Source organism: Melopsittacus undulatus, chromosome 4, assembly GCF_012275295.1.
Source record: "Melopsittacus undulatus isolate bMelUnd1 chromosome 4, bMelUnd1.mat.Z, whole genome shotgun sequence".
NCBI classification, from domain to species: domain Eukaryota; kingdom Metazoa; phylum Chordata; class Aves; order Psittaciformes; family Psittaculidae; genus Melopsittacus; species Melopsittacus undulatus.
In genome coordinates, this window is record NC_047530.1 from 11,010,659 (window position 1) to 11,031,345 (window position 20,687).

Consider the following 20,687-nt stretch of genomic DNA (forward strand, 5'->3'; position numbering starts at 1 on the left):
GGAAGAAAATCCTGGAGACAGTTAAATAGCACAGCAGGGTTTGGTGTGGCAGTTATGAAGAACGTGTATTTTAATAACTCCCCTCTGCAGTTGTGGTATTCACGTGCTGTGCCTGCTGGTACGGTACTGTAACGTTGCTTGCTGGCTGTGCATGCTCATCGGTACGGAACACACGGCTCCAGCAGCTCGCAAGGAAGCACGGGCTCGCTGTAAGGAAAAAGAGCCTTTTCCCTTTCCTTTCCCCCGGAAGCACTGGTAAAGCGGAGGCCTCGGTACCCGCCCCGTCCCCCACCTCCGTTACTGTCGCGTTTTACACGGGAACCTGAAGCAAATAAAGGAATTTATTTCTGTAGCGCTCCGAGGCCGCCGCTGTGCCGGGGGGGGGGGGGGAAGGCGGGAACGGGAGAACAGGGATCGGCGCCATTTGGGGAGCGGGAGGGGGAGCGTGGGCGCATGCGCGGAGCAGGCGCAGTGCGCTCTTCCTGAGGCCCAGCGGTGGCAAGCGTGCGGCGGCCTGGCGGTTACTGGTTTTGTGGCAGTGTCGTGGTTTAAATCAGGTCCACACACAGCTCGTTCATTCACTGCCCCCCTTTGCTCCCCCAACTCCCGGAGAGTTATGAAGGAGATTCCAAAGAATGTAGCCCTCAGGGATTGAGATAAGAACGGTTTAATAGCTAAGGCACAGCACAAATCAATACTGCCATTACTACTACAAATAATGATGATAAAGCCAATAACAAGTGAAGAGAATACAACATCTCACCAGCCACCGACCCATAACTCACTCCACCCTGCCCGACCGAGCACCGACTGATACCTCCTCCATCCCCCCAGAGCTCCAGTCCTTCCGGGTCTCTCCCGGTTACATCCTGGGCATGACGTGCTATGGTATGGAATACCTCTGTGGCTAGCCTGGGTCAGGTGTCCTGTGTCTCCTTCCTCCCGGCCTCCCCTCCTCCCTGGCAGAGCATGAGGCTCAGAAAAGGCCTTGGATAAACCAAACATTTGAGCAGTAACTCAAAACATACTTGCTATCAGCAACCGTTCTCAGCCCGAAAGTCAAAACACAGCACTGCACCAGTTACCAAGAAGGAGAAAAATGACTGCTACTGCTCAAACCAGGACAGGCAGGAACCGGGAATGGGGATCCAGGAATTTGCGATGGGGCACCTGCTGGGAGTGCCAGGCTTGCAACAGGGAAGGGAAGGGGTAGGCCGGGCCCCCACCTTCGGCTTGGGTGGGTCATGCTTTGGCACAACCCGACGGGAGGCTGAGTCAGGCATCGGGGGCCTGGGCTGGGCCGAAGCCGCTAGTGGGTGGGCGGGCGGGAGGTGCGTGCCTGGAGCAGGGCTGCGCTGAGCGTGCGGCACCCGCTGCCGCCTCAGCCGCTGCCGCCTCAGCCGCTGCCGGCTCAGCCGTTGCCCAGGCCAGCGGCTCCCGAGCACTCGGAGTAAACCTGCCCACAGCTAGCGCTTAACGGAACGAATGTTGTGGTTGAGGAAACCTGTGTAATTTTTATGTGTCGTAACAACCACGAGATCTCTGGACAAACATTAGACCAGCCCAAAGCCTTTATGTGCTTCACGGTTTGTTACACTGTCATTGTATTTCTTTATTCTTTACCTTCTTTTTATTTATTTTTTTCTGTTTTCCGTGTGAGGTTGGTGAGACACTGGCACAGGCTGCCCAGAGAAGCTGTGGGTGCCCCATCCCTGGCAGTGTTCAAGGCCAGGTTGAACGGGGCCTGGAGCAACCTGCTGTAGTGGAAGGTGTCCCTGCCTCTGGCAGAGGATTGAAACTGCAGGAGCTCTAAGGTCCCTTCCAACCCAAACCGTTCTATGATTCTATGACTATGATTTTGGCCACCGAAGCGTTAGTGGCTGGGCAGAATGGTCCGGGCCAGCAGTGCCGGTGCAGCGCAGCCCAGCCTCCGCAGGTTCCAGGTGACTCCTTATCAGTGCTGTGACACTGGTCTGGGCAGAGGGGTGAGCTGAGCCCGGAACCTCCTTGTGGTTGCCAGTTTGTGAGCTTTCCGGGATGTTTTTCTGTTAATTCATAGTTATAAATGCCAGTATTGCAAAGAATAAACGCTTGATTGAAACAGGCTAAATAATCTATATTGGCATAAATGATTTAAAATTAGGGTATGTGGTTATCTGTTATACTTATTTAGTTATTTAGCCTGAGTGATGTAAAAACTCCTGGAATTGAGTTACTCTGCTTCGTGGTTGTCTGTGTTTGACGTGTGTTGGCTTTGTGCCTGCTGCCTTTACAGCTCCCTGGAACAGGGGCATCTGTCTAGTTCCAGGAACCAGTTGCTCACGGCAGCTGTAACCCTTAGTGAGTTTGGGGGATGTCTTGGTTTCCGAGGATGGTTTAGAGCACCTAGAGTTGGAAGCAAACTGCTAAGCAGACTTTAACATTTTATTTGAAGCCTCATGTGCAGAGGTAGTTTAGTACCATCCTCCCTCTTTCTTTTATTCTCCCCCTAATGTGAAGACAGCGTGGATTTGGGGGTTAGGTTTTTAACCTGGAATACATCTGCATTGGCTAGAGGGAGAAAACGTCTGTCAAATACCAGAATAATTTTAGGTTGTGCATTGTTGCATATTTAAAAACAATTGCGTTTTCCTCAAAAATTTAGAGCTGTAAACATCCTTTAAAGTATAATCTTTTCAGGAGTTGGGGCTGCTGTTTGTATGGCACATACCTCTGACACCCTGATTTTATCATCTTTACAGATAAGCTCTGAATGGTAGTGGCTGTTTTCAATGATGCAGATGCAGCAATCTGCAGTTACCACATAAAGTTGCGAACTTATGAACTGTTTCTGTTGAAGGAAAGAAATTATGTGTTTAGGATTGACAGATGCTATATACCATGAGAACAGAAATAATTACTTTTAAAAAACAATTACTAGAAAACTTCCCGAGTGGACCATGTGGACTTTTTTTAACAGTACACCAAGGTAACTCGGTTTGGTGAACTCGGGACGCATGAACTCTTTATCTCATGCACTGAAGCTGCTAAAGATACGGTAAAGAGATTTTTCCTTCCTGTCAAGAATTTTGCTCTTGTTATGTTATTGATAACCTGTCATTGTACTTGCTGAAGTGAAAGCAAACGTTTTGTTCTCTTTTCAGGCTTTCAGTAGGAAGGATCTGTGGCAATGCAGAGTGGGGTGAGGACTTTTTTAAATGTCAAACTTATCTGCTTCTGCTCTGAGAACTGAAGGGAAATAGGAGTGGGAGTCGCTCCAGTGCATTTGAGGCTGGTAGTCTCACGCTGTTCTTCATCCAAAATAGATTAACAGCTTAAAGCTACCGTCTTCTATGTGGGTGCTGCATTACCTTTAAGCCATAGGTCATTATGTTCTGGCTCAAATGTGAAGAAGGTCCAGTGGAGTGCCTTGTGGCTGAGCTTTGGGCAGTGAGGCTGGACTGGTGTTTGTGGAGGAGGGGAGGGCTGGGCAGCAGCGTTTGGCAGGAAGATCCAAATGAAGAGTGGGAGGAAGATGGAGTCTGTCCTGAGGGACAGGAGGAAGCATCTGATGAGTCTTGCGTGGGGGTGAGTGACTAGTGTCAGGGGCTAGCCTGAACGGTGTGTGTGGCCCTCTGCTGGTTAGCTTACCTAGACATCTTACGTATGGACTGAGTGAGGACAAGAATTCTTTTCTTTGCAGAGTTACCACGTAATCTGGTTCAGTTTGGCTTTGAGGGAACAGTTAAACATACATTTCTTTTGCAAAGAAATGAATCATTTGTATTAAGTAGGGTAATTGAATAAATGTGAATGTAATTCTTTATATGGAATAAACTGTTCAGCTTGCATAGGAAAGCTGTGTTGGTTCACTTTTATACCTCCATAGCAACCTGTGACAGGTTTTTAGAAAACCCACAATGATTTGTATGTGCACATGTTAAAATGTAGGATTGCTATTAATTGTAAATTATCTTATTTGTGAATAAGGCTCATGTGGGAAGCAGATCCAGTAGCTGTGGGTTTGTGGTGAAATACATGAACACCTGAAGCACTTGAGAGACCCATAGGTGATAAGTCAAGCCCAAGTTCTACTTGAATCTTTGCTGCAGGAGTACTGAATCTTTTTGTTTCTACAGGATCAGATACTACAAAACAGCAGTAGCGTCAGCTATGGAGAACAACACAGAAAATACAGAGGAGGAGAAGCCGATTGTAAGCAACGAGAACACAGACAATAGCGCCAAAACAGCAACAGAAGAACAGCAGATGGACTTCAGCACAGAAATTATAGGTGTCACTGAGATGGAACAATCACCTGATAGTTCCCCTGACCTGAATGCAGAGAACATGCAGGAGAGTGAAATTCCAGATATCGAAAGTTTACAGACAACAGATATTGAGGCTGGCTTTCCTCCAGATTTTGACAAGTTCTGGAAAGTAGTAGAGGACAATCCCCAGGATTTCACAGGATGGGTATATCTACTACAGTACGTAGAGCAGGAGGTTAGTACGACACCCTATTCTCCTTAGCCTTCGAGAAATAAACAAAGAAAATCCAAATGAGTCACGGATGTCCCAGTGACCAGTTTAGAACTGTACATCAGACTTTCATGGGTACTGTTTGAAGAAGTTGCCCTTGTCAGCGTTGTCAGCAGAGATCGCACAATAAATGCTATTGATTTTAAGAAAATGTCTTAAGAAAAGTAGTAATTGTTTTCAAAATAACATGAAGGGTTTTTAAAGGAAAGGATTCATTGCTTTTATTGTGTATTTCTTGCAGAACCACTTACCAGCTGCCAGGAAAGCATTTGACAGGTTTTTCACACATTATCCATATTGCTATGGATATTGGAAAAAGTATGCAGACCTTGAGAAGCGACATGACAACGTTAAGCAGTCTGATGAGGTATGTAGGTAGCTGGGTGCAGCTATTGCCATTGGTCCTGTTAGCCAAACAATGACTAACCTACTGCAAGTCATTTGGCTGCCAGTACCTGCCATCTGTGGTCAGGTTTGTAGGGATTTTGTTTGCACTTGTCACATCTGTGGCATTTGTAGCTAATGTTTTCTCTCTTTGTTGGCAGGTGCGTTAAACCTCTACAGTTTGTCAAGCTTTGCAGTGCAAGCCTCTGTATTACACTGCAGCTTAACAAGTAGGGCAGGGCTTTTCTGTCACTTACATTTATTATTCATTTTCAAAACAGTAGACTTGGTTTGCTGGTCACAGTTGCTGCATCTTATTGCATTTTTGGTCAGACGCTGTCAATGATGCTCTAATGGGTCTGTGCCCTATGGTCTGTACCCCAAAGCCTGCCCACACAACCTGGTCAGAATGCAGGGACTGCTGCGCTTTGAAGATCAAGACTCTGCACGTGGAGATCAGAACATTGCCATGTCCTATCCAACCTCCACCCAAATGGTAATGGTAGATTATTTAAACAAAATTCCAGTAATTAGTATTTCTAAGGTTCACCGGATAACACAGTGTTGCCTCTCTATTAGGACACCATTACGTATTTGAAGTACAGTTCACGTTCTCTTCATAGGTTTATCGCAGAGGGCAGACTAAGTGATACAGGAAGTCTGTATGTATGTTATGTAGCAGTATCATCAGACTAATATGTTTAAGATGAGGGGCAAGCTAGTTACTGAAGTTACCGTAAGGACTTTTAGGAGATGATGGAGCCATATTCCCTAACAATGAGTGGACAGTACAATGTGGTACCAGGGTCAGAAGTTGTGACTTGAGAGTTTCAGGCTAGTCATGAAATGCTTTGTGCAGTATTCTGTGGGGAACTGGAGCAGGATCTCCGTAGAATTTTTTGCAGTTCAATTTCTTGGAGGTTTTCAAAGTATGGCTAGAATGTGTCTGACCTCACCTGTTGCTGGTTAGCTTATCTAGACATCTTACGTATGGTCTGAGTGAGGACAAGAATTCTTTTCTTTGCAGAGTTACCACGTAATCTGGTTCAGTTTGGCTTTGAGGGATCAGTTAAACATACATTTCTTTTGCAAAGAAATGATTCATTTGTATTAAGTAGGGTAATTGAATAAATGTGAATGTAATTCTTTATACGGAATAAACAGTTCAGCTTGCATAAGAAAGCTGTGTCAGTATTTGGTGAGAGGCAGGGTGATATGGTGATTAGTAAGTGGCCTTTATACATGCATGAAAAACTCATTTTGACTGAATGCTGCCTTATGCATCTGGGGTGATGCAGATTAAGGGCAAGAAGATGATTGTCATTGAAAAGGTAAGCCTGTCCTGAAAGGAGAATGAAGTTTGTGTGGTTTTCTATTTTAACATTGCAGTCTTAAACCTGAAATCAGTTAGGTTTTCCAAAATCAGCAATCATAATGTGTAGCTCCTGTGTGTCATGTGTTAACAGCAATTAATTGTTTGATCACTTTACATGCAGGCCCCTGAATGGGACAAAACCCATGCCTCCCATTCCCCACCTGCTGCCAGATAAGGTTGAATTAAATTTGACAAAGTGGAGAAAGGAAGAGTGCAAGGACATGAGGCTGAATAAAGCAGATGGGAAGCTTGCAGCAGCTGATCTTTCAGAGTTAACTGTGGATGGTGAGGAAGTGGACCAGGAAGAGGTTAGTTTAAATATATACAGCATATAAATTCTGGAGGGTTTTTTTTTTTTCCAATCGATAGCCAGAAAATTATGTTTCTGACTTAAGTTTTGTGACACTGTCACCAGTAAGCAGATTTCTGTGAGATACCATTGGGTGTCTGATAGATGGGGAAAACCTTGAACCGAATGAACCAGAGATAATGACAGAGATAATTTCACATACATGAATGCTTTTTTTTTTTAATTTTCCTTTTTCCTGCAGTTCCCTACATCCAGTGATTTACTTCATTTTCCAGAGTTAAGGCCCTCTCAAGGAGTACCAGTCAGTGATGAGTTACATTTTAGTAGAAAAAGAACTTCAGGGAATTTCATTCAGAATAGCATAGATTTTAACTCAGAGCATTCTTCTGTCTGTGCTGGTAAGTATTAACACAGAAATGTGTTCGATCTGCCATTTGCAAAACAGATTTAGAAGAAGCTGTGTATAAATTTGTAGCTTCATGAGCATGACTTATCATTTGTTTATTATTTGTTTTGTTATTTATTTTCATTTACTATGAAGAGTTGAGTACCAGGCACTAGGGCTTATGCCTCCAGATGGAGCAAGCAGCAGTGGTCTCATCTGTGCTCCTGGAGAAGTGTATGCCATCTCAAAAGTTAGACTGTTCTCTTCCAGTCTTGCTGTACACACACAGATTTCCACTAGTTTAGATAGATCCAAAAGAGTTTATAGATCAGGGTTTTTGCAGATGGCAAATACAAAAAGAAATAGTGTGGTTAGGGGAACAAAAGGCCTTCCTTTTTTTTGTCTCCCTAACTACAGAAGGCCTGAGCTTGCTGCAGTATTTGCAAAATTAGGAAAAAGAAGTACCGTGTAGGTCAGCAACAGAGTAATGCAGCCAATGTTCTTTCACACTATAAAATTCAATATGAATTGCAGGTAAGGAGGCCCAGAATTTTTAGAGTGAGCTCTAAAGATTGTTTTAAAGGACTGTATCATGGTTTTAAAAAGCAGTTCTGTAGAAGACTGTCAGTATAGCGTTCCACTTAATTTACACTAGAAGTGCGGGCTCAGTGTTTTGTATTTTAATGGCCAAGAGGCGTGTGAAAGGACTGGGCGAGACCGGGCCTGACTTACTCTCTTCACTTGGCAGGAGGTTGCATTTCTCAGCTTTTTCTGAGGGGCATGGACATGTGTGGCATGCCAAGTTTGCTCACTGTTACGCTGTGAGTGAAGTCTAAAGAAACTCTTTGTGTTTTGGGGTTTTAAGGTGTTGTCTTAGGGGGGAGCATTGTTCAGGATTTTTCTTTTGACCCCTGCAATTCTCAGTTGGAAAAGTATCCTGGAAGAATGGCCAGCCATTTTTCCAGTCTGTGCTTATGAACACTATTACGAGGTTGCTTAGAAACTCTTGAGTTCAGTACTTTAAAAACAGTTGTATTTTACACTGAAATTTAGATGAAGTCTTAATGCATTATTAAATATTATTGACTATTTTTTTTGTTGAGTACCATATATTAAGTATCTATTTAGTTACTTGTGTTTTTCTTTTGAAAGGTCCTGTGGGCTCTCATCAGCCGCAAATATCAGGGAAATGTGGAAAACTTGGATACACACAGACACGTGGAAAGAGTGGTAGTGTAGAATCTGATCTACAATTTTTAGGATTAAGTAACTGTCAGCAAGACAAAGGTATATGAGTTCTAACTGTATCACATAAGTCAGTGCATGTTACTTTGGAAAAGTCTCTATTTCTATGCTGCCTTAAGGAAAAAAAACAACCTATTGCTAGAACGTTGTTCCATCCCTATTCAGACAAATTGTGCCTCCCTCCTGTGCAGTGCTTTTCATTTGTGGTTTTAATTTGCAACTCACACCTCTGGTATCTGCCTATGTCAGGGTGCTGGGCAGAAGGTGGCACTGTAACAGAATTGGAATTTTTTTTTGAAGAATTGATTTTTAGAGTTTTGTTACTGTTATAGGTCAGACCATTCCCAACTGTTTAACAGCAGGGGTCAAGGCTGAGCCTTGCCCTGGTTAATATACCCCCATTGGTCCCCTCTGAGGTGTGGGGGCAGGCAGGGTTTCTCAGCAGAAACTTGTGCAGGATGAGGCACAGGGTACTCCTGTCTGCTGAGCACAGCAGGTATGGGAAAATGAGCTTGGTGTGCTGCAGAGACACTGTGTTGGTGCATGCAAAGCTTTTAATTCTTTTAATCTGTGGTCGTCTCTCTATAGTTTTCACTAGACACAAACCCAGGATGCTGCTGTGTTAGGTGGGTTTTGCTACTAGCTACAAAAGTGAGACTAGGGAGTTGAGACTGCTCTAGTGGCAGGTGTCCCTGCATATGGCACGGGGCTGAAACTAGGTGAGCTTTAAGGTCTCTTCCAATCCAAACCACACTTGATTCTGTGAGTCTATGAATAGATGGTAATGATACCAAATCTATGGACAAAGATGCTTTGAGCAGTCCAGATGTGTTGTACAGGGAGTAGATCTGACAGTCTTGGTGGAAGATATGTAGGAACTTCATTTGCTGCTAGCCACTGGTGGACTCTAGACACTGTTTTTTGTTCCTATGGGAACAAAGGAGAAATTTCTTCCTTGTTTTTTGCCTCTCTAACTGTAGTTAATGTTCTCTTCTCTTAGCCTTGGTCTTCAGAAGACTGGCAGGTACTTTGCCCACACTTGCTGATTTGCATCTCCGCAAACAGTTTTTATGCCACATATTACTATTAACTGAGCCTTTCTTCAGTAATACAACCCACAGCTGATTTGGCTGTCTTAGTTTGGCTGCCTTGGGGTATCTGGAGAGCACTGGGATGCTGTAGCTTTGGAAAGCAGCAGGAGCAGGAGACAGAGAGCTTGTAGCGGTCTGATTTGTGAAGAGATTTTTTTTTGTGCTGTAACTAAAAGCACAATTGAGTGATTTGCTTTGGAGTGACACAGATGACTAGCAGGCTCTCTGAGTGTGACTCACGTTGTCACTTGCTCTCATTCCCAGGTTATGCTTTACCATTCTTCTGGTTGTGCCAGTGGAATTGTTTGCAGGGCTGTTCTCTCAACAAGACTGCTGAGGTGGCCTAGCATACAGTGATCCTGCCAGAGGCCATCAGGAACTTTGTTAAAACTTGTCCTCATTTTCACTTGCATAGTTAAAAGCTTAAGTGCATGTGGGGGAACATGTGTCTGCTTTTTATGGGAAACACTTAAAATGGTATAGTTCCACATCTACGCTTATCTTTCTATTGTTGATCTACTGTTTTTGGGGGGGGAAAAAAAGAAATTTATGGTTTGGTTTTTTTTTTAAGGGAGTAGGATTTATAACATTTGTGCTTTATTTGTACTCTTGTATCACTGAGTTTTGAGAGTGATGGTTGCAAATTTTATGCGATGCAGCCTCGCGATGTGGAGCAGCAAGCAACAGAACTGTTCAATCCTCTTGCATAATTTGTTTTCAGAATCTAGTTCTTTAAAACATGACTGGGAAACAGCTTAGTCGTAAACTCGTTTGATCAAATGCAAAAAAGGAAATTGATGTCTTGGGGGACAATGCAATTTGCAAAATAAAGGTAGCAGATTTGTTTGTTTGTGTGGGTAGGATGCTGACCTTCAGTTTTGGATTGTGAAGATGGTGTGTTCTTTTATTACAAGAGCTGTCAAAGAGGCTAATTGCCATAAATACTATTTTCTTTTTCTTTGCTTAGGTTGTACCAGCCTAAATTTTTCCAGCAAGACCCAGAGAAGTTTTTGCAATCAAGCAGAGAATACAGTGCCCTTCCAAGGTCCTAATGCAAGCCAGGGCACCTTCACTCTGCCAACTTGCCCTCTGTCATCACCCAGGAACAGCCCAAAGCACGTCTTCTCCCCAGCCGACTCTCCAAGGAAGTCACAAGGTAATACCATGAAGTTCTCAATTCCTGGCTTCTTAAAAGCTTTGAAGGACTGCTTAAGCCTAGCTCACAGAAACAGCTTCTCAGTCAAAAGTCAGGAGACAATACAGGTAGGAAGGTTGGCAACATAACGGGAAAACATCTCACCTTTCATTCTGAGTGACCTCAAGTGGTCAGAAAACCGACAGTGGCAGGTAAATGGGGAATTATGAAACGCCCCAATTGCAATTAAAAGCATGAGAGCTTGATAGGTTCATTAGTCTAGCCACATCACTGGAGGCTTCTCATAAAAAGTCAAGTCTTCAAGCCTTGTCATAAAGCATAATATGCTACAGCTCTATCTTTTTATTGTAATCCGGGAAAAGTTTTTCTTCAAACTAAGATAAAAACAAACCTTCAAATCTAGTGCTTTTCAAGAAAGCACTACGCAGTACCTATGCAAGAAGAATATTACTCATTGCATTTGGCCTTCTTGCCTCTTTATTTGCATTTGGAAATGTAAATATGGAATTCTCCGCACTCAGAAGAGCTCTATAAAACCTGCTGACAAACAACTATGTCTCTAATAAGTAGAACCTGTGCAGATTTCCTCCCAATTTATACTGACAGCTAGTGGCAGAGACTGCTGTTCATGGTCTGATTTACTGTCTTTGAAGACCTCATGTAGATTTTGCTTAACCTGAAATAGTTTTAAGTTGATTTAATTACAGTTGCTTTACCAATTTAGCTTTTTTCTTTCAAATACTTACTAAAGGCAATCTAGTATTAGACTAAAAATAGCTTGTGTGCTCATCACTTGCTGATTTTGTGTATGTTGTCCATACGCATTTCATTTGGGTTTTTTTTCCTGTTTCTTTGCAGTAACTTTATTGTCATTACAGCAGCTTACAGGACAGTTTGTCAGGGCACTATTCTTTTTTCTTAATTAAGGAAGGCAACTACTTTTTAAAGGTACCAAACAAGATGTTGTTGAAATGTATTTATAATAGTAAATTAAATTGTGTGGGTTTTGTAAAGGGTGTTTTCTGGTGTAATATAGAAATGACACATCAAGTTTATTCTGGTGTGTGCTGTAATCCTGCCCACCCCTGCAAAGGACTGACTTCTGCTTGTGTCTCCTCCAGGGGAGAATTTGCAGGAGAAACGTGCTCCTCTGCAGCTGAAACCCATCCTGGTGAGGCAGCCAGCCCCCTGCAGGCCCCTGAATGGGACAAAACCCATCCCTCCCATTCCCCGCCTGCTGCCAGATAAGGTTGAATTAAATTTGACAAAGTGGAGAAAGGAAGAGTGCAAGGACATGAGGCTGAATAAAGCAGATGGGAAGCTTGCAGCAGCTGATCTTTCAGAGTTAACTGTGGATGGTGAGGAAGTGGACCAGGAAGAGGTTAGTTTAAATATATACAGCATATAAATTGTGGAGTTTTTTTTTTTTCCAATCGATAGCCAGAAAATAATGTTTCTGACTTAAGTTTTGTGACACTGTCATCAGTAAGCAGATTTCCGTGAGATACCATTGGGTGTCTGATAGACGCTAGATAAAGCAATAAAAACTGATGTGGAAGCACACTTCCCATGTTCCAGACATCTTAGTTTCCCTTGCTTTTTTCAGAGCTGAAGTCGTAATTTTTTCAGTTACTGTAGTACCAGTGCAAAACTGTGGGCCTTTATACAGCTTCTGTTCTCACTATTGTGACTTCAGGGACCCTAATGTAAGAAGGACACGGCCCTTTTGGAGCAAGTCCGGATGAGGCCACAAAGATGCTCTCCACAAAGCTGGAGCATCTCTGCTATAGAGACAGGCTGAGAGAGCTGCAGTTCTTTAGCCTGGAGAAGAGAAAGATCTGGGGAGACCTTAGAGCAGCTCCCAGTGCCTAAAGTGCTTGTAGGACCATTTACTGTGCAAAAGGCATGCAGTCAGCGCTTTTGGGGCTTGGATTTAATATCTGTGTGAATGATTTCCTCTTGCTCTGTAGAATAAGGGTGAAAATAATAATTTTCCATGCTTACCTTAGACAATATAAACAACTGGGTAAGTTATTGAGTAATTTGTGCGCTATATTGCATATTATAATGGGTGAATTAATTTTTTTCAGAATAGAGTTGCGTTGTCAAAATGTGCCCAGGATAAGATGAAGCGGAATGGAAGAAAAGAAAAGGAATACAATCATAAAGAATATCTGGTTGTCAAAGACCTTGGAGGAAAGGATCAAAAACCTGGGGAAAACCTTGAACCAAATGAACCAGAGATAAAGACAGCAGAAAGTGAGAATTAGTGTTTGTCTTGAATAACACACTTTTCAATGCTGCTGAAATGGACACGAAAATTCTGTGATAACTACAAAGCAATTGCGACTGTTTAGTGTGAATAGGGTATTACTAGAATTAATTTTACACTGTAGTTTACTCCTTAGTCATTTGTTGTCAGCCTTATAAAGCAAATGGTGGAGAATAAAGTGCTTATGGGAAATATTTGAAAGACTAGTTAAGAAAAATTTCAGAAGACAAATTAGGACTGGGAATACTTGTGGGTATTTTTGTTTTGTTTGTTTGTTTCTTCCGGTTAGTTGTTGTTGTAGTTTAGACATTTCCTACTATTTTCTAGAGTTAAATCTCTGTGGGGATATATTAACATCAAGAAATGTATCCTTGTCATTAGAAAATGTGGCCTTGAATCCTTCATTAAAAATAACATCCAGCTTCAAGAAGGCAAAATGTCCAGCCTTTCTACAATCTAGTAAGCTGTTTAAGTTAACTAAATACTATTAAAATATTTGGACTTGTGGAGTAGGGCAGTTCCAAAGTACACTTGGGTTTATTATGAGTTATTTGTACAACAGACAGCCCTGAGGTGCTGTAGAAGGTTAGTAATTTTGGGGTGGTGGTGAAAGGGATTTGAATTCATCAACGTGTGCATTTAGTTCTGCACTAGGCAATCCACTGTTTTTGTGTTTGTCACTCTTTAAAGTGGTGACTGTTTGAAAAAAAAATTAATTCGCATGAATGAATGAGTGAGTGATCAAGGTTGTAACTAGGAAAGCTGTCCTTTTGGAAACCTGGTCCCTTAGTAGCAGCAGTCTATATCTCAAACTTCTTATATTTTCTTCCTTGGAATGAATTAGTGTTTTCATATTATGCTAATTATTTCTTGTGCTTCTTGACTTCCCAGATGAAATTTCTGTTAGGGCACAAGAATACTGTAAAGAAAGGAGGCCATCAGTCACAGGATTAATGAACACATCGGAACTGTTGCCCTTCTCAAAGCCGGAAACGGCACTGACAGAAGCCTTGACACTTCTAGCTGCAGATGACTGGTAGGTGTAAACATCTGCCTGCAACCTGGATGTAATGTAGAAGGCGTTTATTTTGATAACTTTAAAAACAAACAAACAAAAACCCCAAAATAAAACGGCAAAAAGGACATAACATAAAAAGTAGTGAGAAGGATTGCAAGTCATCTATGAGAAAAAAAGAAAAAAAGTTTTTTTTCAGTCTAAACCTAGATGAAACTGTGGCTATTGTAAATTGAGGCTTGATAGATAAGCTTTCAGAAGCTTGTGGACCTGTGTAAGTTTAAGCATTGATCAGGAGAGGGCCCCCATCAATATCTTCCTGTCACTTCCTCTAGAATATAAGGCTTCAGTGGGCTGTGACTGGTGAAATGGGGCTACAGTGCTGCTACCTTTTCAACTCAGGGAAGGAAACTAATGCTTCAATTGCCACTGGTGCAAGCTGTGATCAGAACTGTAGGAAAGAATGGAGAGACTCGTATGCTAAAATACTCCTGCTACTGCATTAAAAGAAAGACTCACGTTGAAAGAATTTTGTACATGATATGCCATTGTTTAATTTTACAATCTGATTTGCTTGCCATTTTGTTTCTTGGAATTCCAGGGTTTAATATTTTTATTAAAAATGCAAATTGAGTTACTTAATTGCATTTGAATTATTTTTTTGTTTGTTTTTTTACATAGGGAGAAGAAAATGGAAGGTCTGAACTTCGTTAGATGTTTGTCTGCCTACCATGCGACTATTCTGACTGCAAAGCTACATGAAACAAGCATTGCTGTAGCTCAAGAGGTTATACTTTACTATCAGAGTATTTGACTGACTGTGTGTGTGTATGTTTTGTATAGCTCTCAGACAAGCTGAAATCTGGTAAGGATGAGTTTGTGTTCAGCAAAGGAGGTCATACTTCAGATACCAACACTTGACCTGATTTCCTAAAAGACTGAAAATATTTAGATAATAATGTTTTTCATGTGTATGTATTTTAATTCTCACACATTGTGCATCAAGTTAGACATATATTTCTCAGTTGCTTTAATATCAAAAATTACAAAGGGAAACATTAAGTTTTATTTATTTTAAAGTATATTTTATAAACATTATTCATTGTTTGTTTGGGTGTTTCCTGTGTGCAGGTCAAGAATTTACGCTCAGGTGTATAACAATTACAACTGTGTGAACTCCTGAGAGAGGCTAAAAGGGGTGTTTGCAGGCAAAGCTGGTATTTTTTATCAGAGTGCTGATGGTGTTGCAACAGAGAAGGTCTTGCGTAGTGAGCATTCCTTCATTAGTGCTTGCAAAGATGATTTGACATAAAGTGATTTTAAACACTTCTCAGAGCAGGGCATCACATCTTTAAAGATAGTCTTCAAACACCCACTGATGACCTGCTGTCTTTCTTGCAGATATTGTGAGGGAGTTATACCCACGGAAGCCTAAGAGTGTGGAGCAGAAAGTTCTAGTTGTCCTTTGGCACCTTCTGGAAAACATGACGAACAGTGGCTCTTTGCCTGGGACTGGAGGGAACATTCGGACAGCCACAGCAAAACTGTCAAAAGCACTTTTTGCACAGATGGGACCACGTCTCTTAACTTGTGCTGCAGCTCAGTCACCACACATCAAGAAGACTTTAGAAGAACTTTTGGAGGCAGAAAGCTAAATTAATGATTCCTGTGCGTGCATGAAGCTCCATCAGCTGCTAGGACAGATGGACTGCTGTTATGTGGAAACACTCCACACCATCTCCTGTTCTTTTATTGTGCTGGTGTCTGTAGTGGAGAAAGGTCGTCACTGGAAGAGCATGGAAGGTGCTGGGATGGGGAAGTCACCCCTGCTCTCCTTCACTAGAAGCCACGGCACAGCGCCCTAGGTCTAGTAATAGATGGTTAATGAATAAATACATCTGACATGTTTTGACTTGGTTTTAGCACCAAGCTTTACATTGGTAAGTGGAAGAAAATCCTGGAGACAGTTAAATAGCACAGCAGGGTTTGGTGTGGCAGTTATGAAGAATGTGTATTTTTATAACTCCCCTCTGCAGTTGTGCGGTATTCGCGTGCTGTGCCTGCTGGTACGGTACTGTAACGTTGCTTGCTGGCTGTGCATGCTCATCGGTATGGAACACACGGCTCCACCAGCTCGCAAGGAAGCACGGGCTCGCTGTGAGGAAAAAGAGCCTTTTCCCTTTCATTTTGTTATAAGAATTTACCAAAAACCGGGTTTTGTCCCAATCGATTTTATTTACAATTGATTAGAAATTTAAAAGAGGCAATAAGCAAAACAGCGCTGGGTGCGCAGGGGAGTCTCCGCTCCACCAGCAACGCACACCGGGATCTTTGGAGTATAGTCTCTTATACTTCTGAGTCTTGGGTTTTAGCCAATCCTGTTGTATTCTTTACCCGAAAGTCGACGTGGCCCCTTTCCTTTGTTCTTTTCTTGTTTGCTGGGGTCTTTCTCCAGTGAAGACGTTGTTGAATTTTCTTAGTAATGTATTAACAGAAAAATGCTTACAAGCTTAGCGTAGTCTTAACATTTTGTTCTATACCTTATATGGTTATTTGCCTAGTACCCAAGTTTGCAACATCCTGTAACAAAATGTATCTCTTGGTTATCTAATCTCCTTAGGCCAATCAAACCGTTAAACGGAAGTCCCCTTTGAAAAACAAAGCGATTGATTAGGAGAGATTATCCCCTTTGTTTCTCCTTATTGACAGGAGTACTTATGATAATCACGGTCACAAAGGAGGGCTGGTTTCACACCAAGTGCAATGGGGACAAGGACGCCTAAATTCCTGACACGAATCATTCCTGTATATTTCACACTTTCCCCCGGAAGCACTGGTAAAGCAGAGACCTTGGTACCCGCCCCGTCCCCCACCTCCGTTACTGTCGCGTTTTACACAGGAGCCTGATGCAAATAAAGGAATTTATTTCTGTAGCGCTCCGAGGCCGCCGCTTTCCCTGGGGGGGGGGGGGGGGGGGGAAGGCGGGAACGGGAGAACAGGGATCGGCGCCATTTGGGGAGCGGGAGGGGGAGCGGAGCAGGTGCAGTGCGCTCTTCCTGAGGCCCAGCGGCGGCAAGTGTGCGGCGGCCTGGCGGTTACTGGTTTTGTGGCAGTGTCGTGGTTTAAATGAAGTCCACACACAGCTCGTTCATTCACTGCCCCCCTTCGCTCCCCCAACTCCCTTATGCTAAACCATGTCACCCAAGGCCCTGTCCACCCTGGCCTTGAACACCGCCAGGGATGGAGCATTCACAACTTCCCTGGGCAACCCATTCCAGTGCCTCACCACCCTTACAATAAAGACCTTCTTCCTTATATCCAATCTAAACTTCCTCTGCTTAAGTTTGAACCTGGTACGCTGTGTTTCTGTGTGACTGAGACGTAGCAGAGCTACGAAGTGAATGTGGAGTCCTAGTCCGCGGTCTCCGCGAGGAGAGCGGCCGGAGACGGACGAAGCGTCTGTATTTTTTGGTCCTGTGTGTCCTGTCTGTGAGCGGTGGGGCCTGGCTGCCCCTCCCGCTCTCCTTTCTGTGTAAACCTGTGTGTCCTGTCTGTGAGCGGTGGGGCCTGGCTGCCCCTCCCGCTCTCCTTTCTGTGTAAACCTGTGTGTCCTGTCTGTGAGCGGTGGGGCCTGGCTGCCCCTCCCGCTCTCCTTTCTGTGTAAACCTCTGTGTCCTGTCTGGGTGAGCAGCTTAGAAAAGGGGGGAGGGGGAGTGTCCGGCTGCCCCTCTCGCTGCGTTTTTCTGTCCTGTATATCTTCTTGTGTGTGTACAGCCATTAAGTAGCTCAGAAAATCCCGGTGTGCCTTGTGAGAGTGTAGCTGTATGCGACGTGTAGCATTTTTGCTTGGATACTGTGGCAGTGCTCTCGGTGCAGATTCCACTTTTACAGACATGCAGAGTGCCAGTGGGGCAGATATTGCTCGGGGTTTCTTATGAAACACTGGCGGGTCGGGAATTATAGATAACCAATCGGTAATTCTCTGAGAACAGAAATAAAATTATTATTTTGTGGAAAAAGCCACAAAAGTTCTGGAGGACCTCTGGGAGGGTAAAAAGGAAAACTGGGAAAGGGTTCGTAAAAAAGTATCAAAGAAAATTTGAAGAGGCATGATTGCAAAGGAAATTTTGCTGTAACCAAAACTATGATCTAACAACAGGGGAGCTGATCTGCAGAACCCAGAGATATTATTGTACTGATCCCCTTAAGAATATCATGCAACTTGTCTGTAGGTGCTCTCATTTTCATAAGTGCATTTGCAGAGCACTGAGGAAGAGAAGCTATTGAGATTTGTAAAAGATTGGCTGAAATGGGAGCCGGTCAAAACAAGGAAATTCTGAAGAAAAGCCCATTGGGTTACATTTTGGCACATTGGAAAGAACTGAGAGGGTCTTCTGGGGCCTCTGTAAACAAGAAAAGGTTGGTAAAATATTGTAACCAATGCTGACCTTCACACACTTTAGAAGATCAGGAAAAATGGCCTAAAATGGAACTTTGAATTATGATACATTGTCATAATTAATGTTGTTTTTGAGGTGGCAATGAAAATGGAATGAAGTAATGTATGCAGATGTGACAGAGTGCAAAATTCATATACCTCTTCCTGATCCCTTAATTTTGGCTTTGGAAAAGGACAGGAAAAATTCAAAGCTAAGCTGAAGAGATGTTGTTCAGATCGTGATACTAGGGAAAGATGTTTAAAGATAAGGAAGACCAAAGGGAAAGGAGGGTAGCTCGAGCAGCTCCTGTGTTTGAGCATGGGATGGGTGCCGGGGTAGGCAAACAAGTGGAAACAGACATGTTGACAGATGGGACTGAAGGGCTGTTGGATAAATGTGGACCGGGAGTAAAGGAGGAAATGTGGAAAGTGTATAAAAAGAAAGTGGTTGCTTTGAAACTGGTGGAGAAGGAATGTTGAGCAGAGGTGGGGGAGTAGGCTCTTCTGTGGAACCGGATCTGTGTGTGTGCTATGGGGAGTCTGGACTCTGGAAGTGAGACTGCCCTGGGGGGAGGCCCATGGGGCGGCTCCGGTGAATGAATTAGAACTAGAGTGACAGGATACTAATAAAAAGTTGAAAAGAAGAGAGTTTATCGCCTCGTTGGGAGGGACCATTTCTTGTTCTTTTAACTACAGAAACGGCGATAAGAACTGCTGACAAAAGGTGGACACATGCGTCTCGAGTAAAAGGACCCATAAAAGAATGGAAAGTTGTGACTGAACCCAGAGACGCCAAGCTGACCCTCTAGAGGACTTGGATAAGTAACTGAGGGAATTCATATTGACTCCTGTAAATCTGGTATGGGAAATGAAGATATAGTTGAAATTATTTTAAGAAACCATAGGAGAAGGGCCAGTACTAGTCCATGTCCTCCTATGTGCAAACACTGCAATTTGTATATTAGAGCCAAGTGTCCCAATTGTTTGAAGTATATTATTACTCATAGGGGAGACCATGAACAATTTTTGAGAAATCAGTTACAGTTCTTTTTGCATTCGGTGTGAAATTACCACTTCGTTGGAACAGTTGTTGTGGGTCAAATACTACTGCCATAGTAGCCGACGGGGAATATACCTTTAACCTACCAGAGAGGGCAAGACCGGAGGGAATCAGTGCTGCAGCTGAAAAGGTCTGCCGAGGGCTGCAACCCCTGGGGCTGTGACCGCTGAGCACTATGATCCTGACCGGACCTCTTTTGGTGTCGGTTCTGATAGGAACCATATGGGAAAATGCCGTGGCTTTTAAAAACATTCACAACAACTGTAGTGAATGTATTACCACAGCTAAACGAGGGAGGATAACCTCTAAAACCTTGGTATATCACACTGTTTATGAATGCAAAGGAACAAAGATAGGCAGTTGCATATATAATCAAACCCAGTATGAATTGTGTCAGGAAAAACAAGCAAAACTGTGTGTTATGATCCAAAGGAACTTCCAACCTTGTATTGGGTAGAAATGAGAACAAATTCAGAAGAAGAGAGATTAATTGGAATAAGTGAAGTTATAACCAATTTAAGTACCTCATCGCCAATGATTTTTGATGCATGTGATATTATAGATGATGATTTAGATACTAATCGTGGAAGTTTAGAGTGGAGGCGGTACTATAGTAGCCAACCAAAATATATTTGCCCAGGTGGATACCAATGTCATATAAATCCTGATTATGTACCTAATCAAACAGCTAGGTATCAGTCATCACACCTCTGTGGAGGAAAAGGATGGTCTTGTGTATGCTGGGATACTGCAGACTGGGGATGTGATTATTAATGTAAGACTTTACAAGCTTCAATAGCAAGAATGCAAACAAACAATAACTGTACAACCTGTGCCTGCAATCCAATAAATTTAACTCTCATAGATTTGAAAAATTGGAAACAGAAGCAAGTAACTAAAATTGGACTTAAGATATATGGAACTGGGGAAGACCCAGGTGTGATTATTGGTATTAAGATCAAAGAAAAATATAGAGAGTCAATACAACTTCATTTATTATTCAATTCCTTCTATAATAAAATGGAAACTGGAGTCCAATATGAAATTCTCACAGTTGCTAAAAATCTCTTTGTAAATCTTGCTGAAAATATAGCTAAAGCATTGAATGTAACTAACTGCTATGTTTGTGGGGGAACTAACCAGGGAAAGAGATGGGCCTAGGAGGCAATGGAGAGTAATATAAGCGACCCTGCAATCTGGAAAAATCGAAAAGGAAACAAAAGGAGACAACAATGGATCTTGCAAACGGGTATAATCGGAAAAAGTTGTTGGCAAAATTTAGAAAATGGTGTAAAACCAATAGGAAATTTACTTTGTGAAGGGGGTTATATGTGGAAGAGAGCAAGGAAAGAATGGGAAAAATGGGGAAATCCCATAGAAATAAATCAACAATTCAGTAACTGGACTAATGGAACTAACGTACCAGTTGGCCCAC

The 20,687-nt window shown here is 42.8% G+C and overlaps 2 protein-coding genes across 3 annotated transcripts; both read left to right on the forward strand.

Annotated features, from left to right (window-relative positions):
- Positions 1 to 1,400: 1,400 nt before the first annotated feature.
- On the forward strand, positions 1,401 to 6,109 carry LOC117436050 (pre-mRNA-processing factor 39-like). Of its 2 annotated transcripts, none has more exons than XM_034061780.1 (4): positions 1,401 to 1,586; positions 4,119 to 4,485; positions 4,763 to 4,888; positions 5,529 to 6,109. In XM_034061780.1, exons 2-4 carry the CDS (start codon positions 4,153 to 4,155, stop codon positions 5,553 to 5,555), a joined length of 486 nt encoding a protein of 161 aa, XP_033917671.1. In that variant the 5' UTR covers positions 1,401 to 1,586; positions 4,119 to 4,152; the 3' UTR covers positions 5,556 to 6,109. The 2 variants fall into 2 exon arrangements, with proteins under 2 accessions (XP_033917671.1, XP_033917672.1); XM_034061781.1 differs by lacking the exon at positions 5,529 to 6,109 and adding an exon at positions 5,067 to 5,178.
- A 133-nt stretch (positions 6,110 to 6,242) lies between these two features.
- Positions 6,243 to 15,464, forward strand: LOC117436047 (TOG array regulator of axonemal microtubules protein 1-like). Its single transcript, XM_034061776.1, has 9 exons — positions 6,243 to 6,588; positions 6,832 to 6,988; positions 8,128 to 8,262; positions 10,279 to 10,467; positions 11,589 to 11,848; positions 12,558 to 12,726; positions 13,631 to 13,775; positions 14,436 to 14,541; positions 15,156 to 15,464. Exons 1-9 carry the CDS (start codon positions 6,424 to 6,426, stop codon positions 15,162 to 15,164), a joined length of 1,335 nt encoding a protein of 444 aa, XP_033917667.1. The 5' UTR covers positions 6,243 to 6,423; the 3' UTR covers positions 15,165 to 15,464.
- Positions 15,465 to 20,687: the final 5,223 nt, after the last annotated feature.

Excerpts from the sequence above, each read along its gene's own strand:
- LOC117436047 (XM_034061776.1), top strand. The coding sequence starts at position 6,424 with ATGCCTCCCATTCCCCACCTGCTGCCAGATAAGGTTGAATTAAATTTG. Across the intron at positions 10,468-11,588 it reads CTCTCCAAGGAAGTCACAAG|GGGAGAATTTGCAGGAGAAA; the intron begins GTAATACCATGA and ends TGTCTCCTCCAG. Across the intron at positions 13,776-14,435 it reads CTTCTAGCTGCAGATGACTG|GGAGAAGAAAATGGAAGGTC; the intron begins GTAGGTGTAAAC and ends TTTTTTACATAG.
- LOC117436050 (XM_034061780.1), top strand. The coding sequence starts at position 4,153 with ATGGAGAACAACACAGAAAATACAGAGGAGGAGAAGCCGATTGTAAGC. Across the intron at positions 4,486-4,762 it reads TACAGTACGTAGAGCAGGAG|AACCACTTACCAGCTGCCAG; the intron begins GTTAGTACGACA and ends TATTTCTTGCAG. Across the intron at positions 4,889-5,528 it reads ACGTTAAGCAGTCTGATGAG|GTTTATCGCAGAGGGCAGAC; the intron begins GTATGTAGGTAG and ends TTCTCTTCATAG.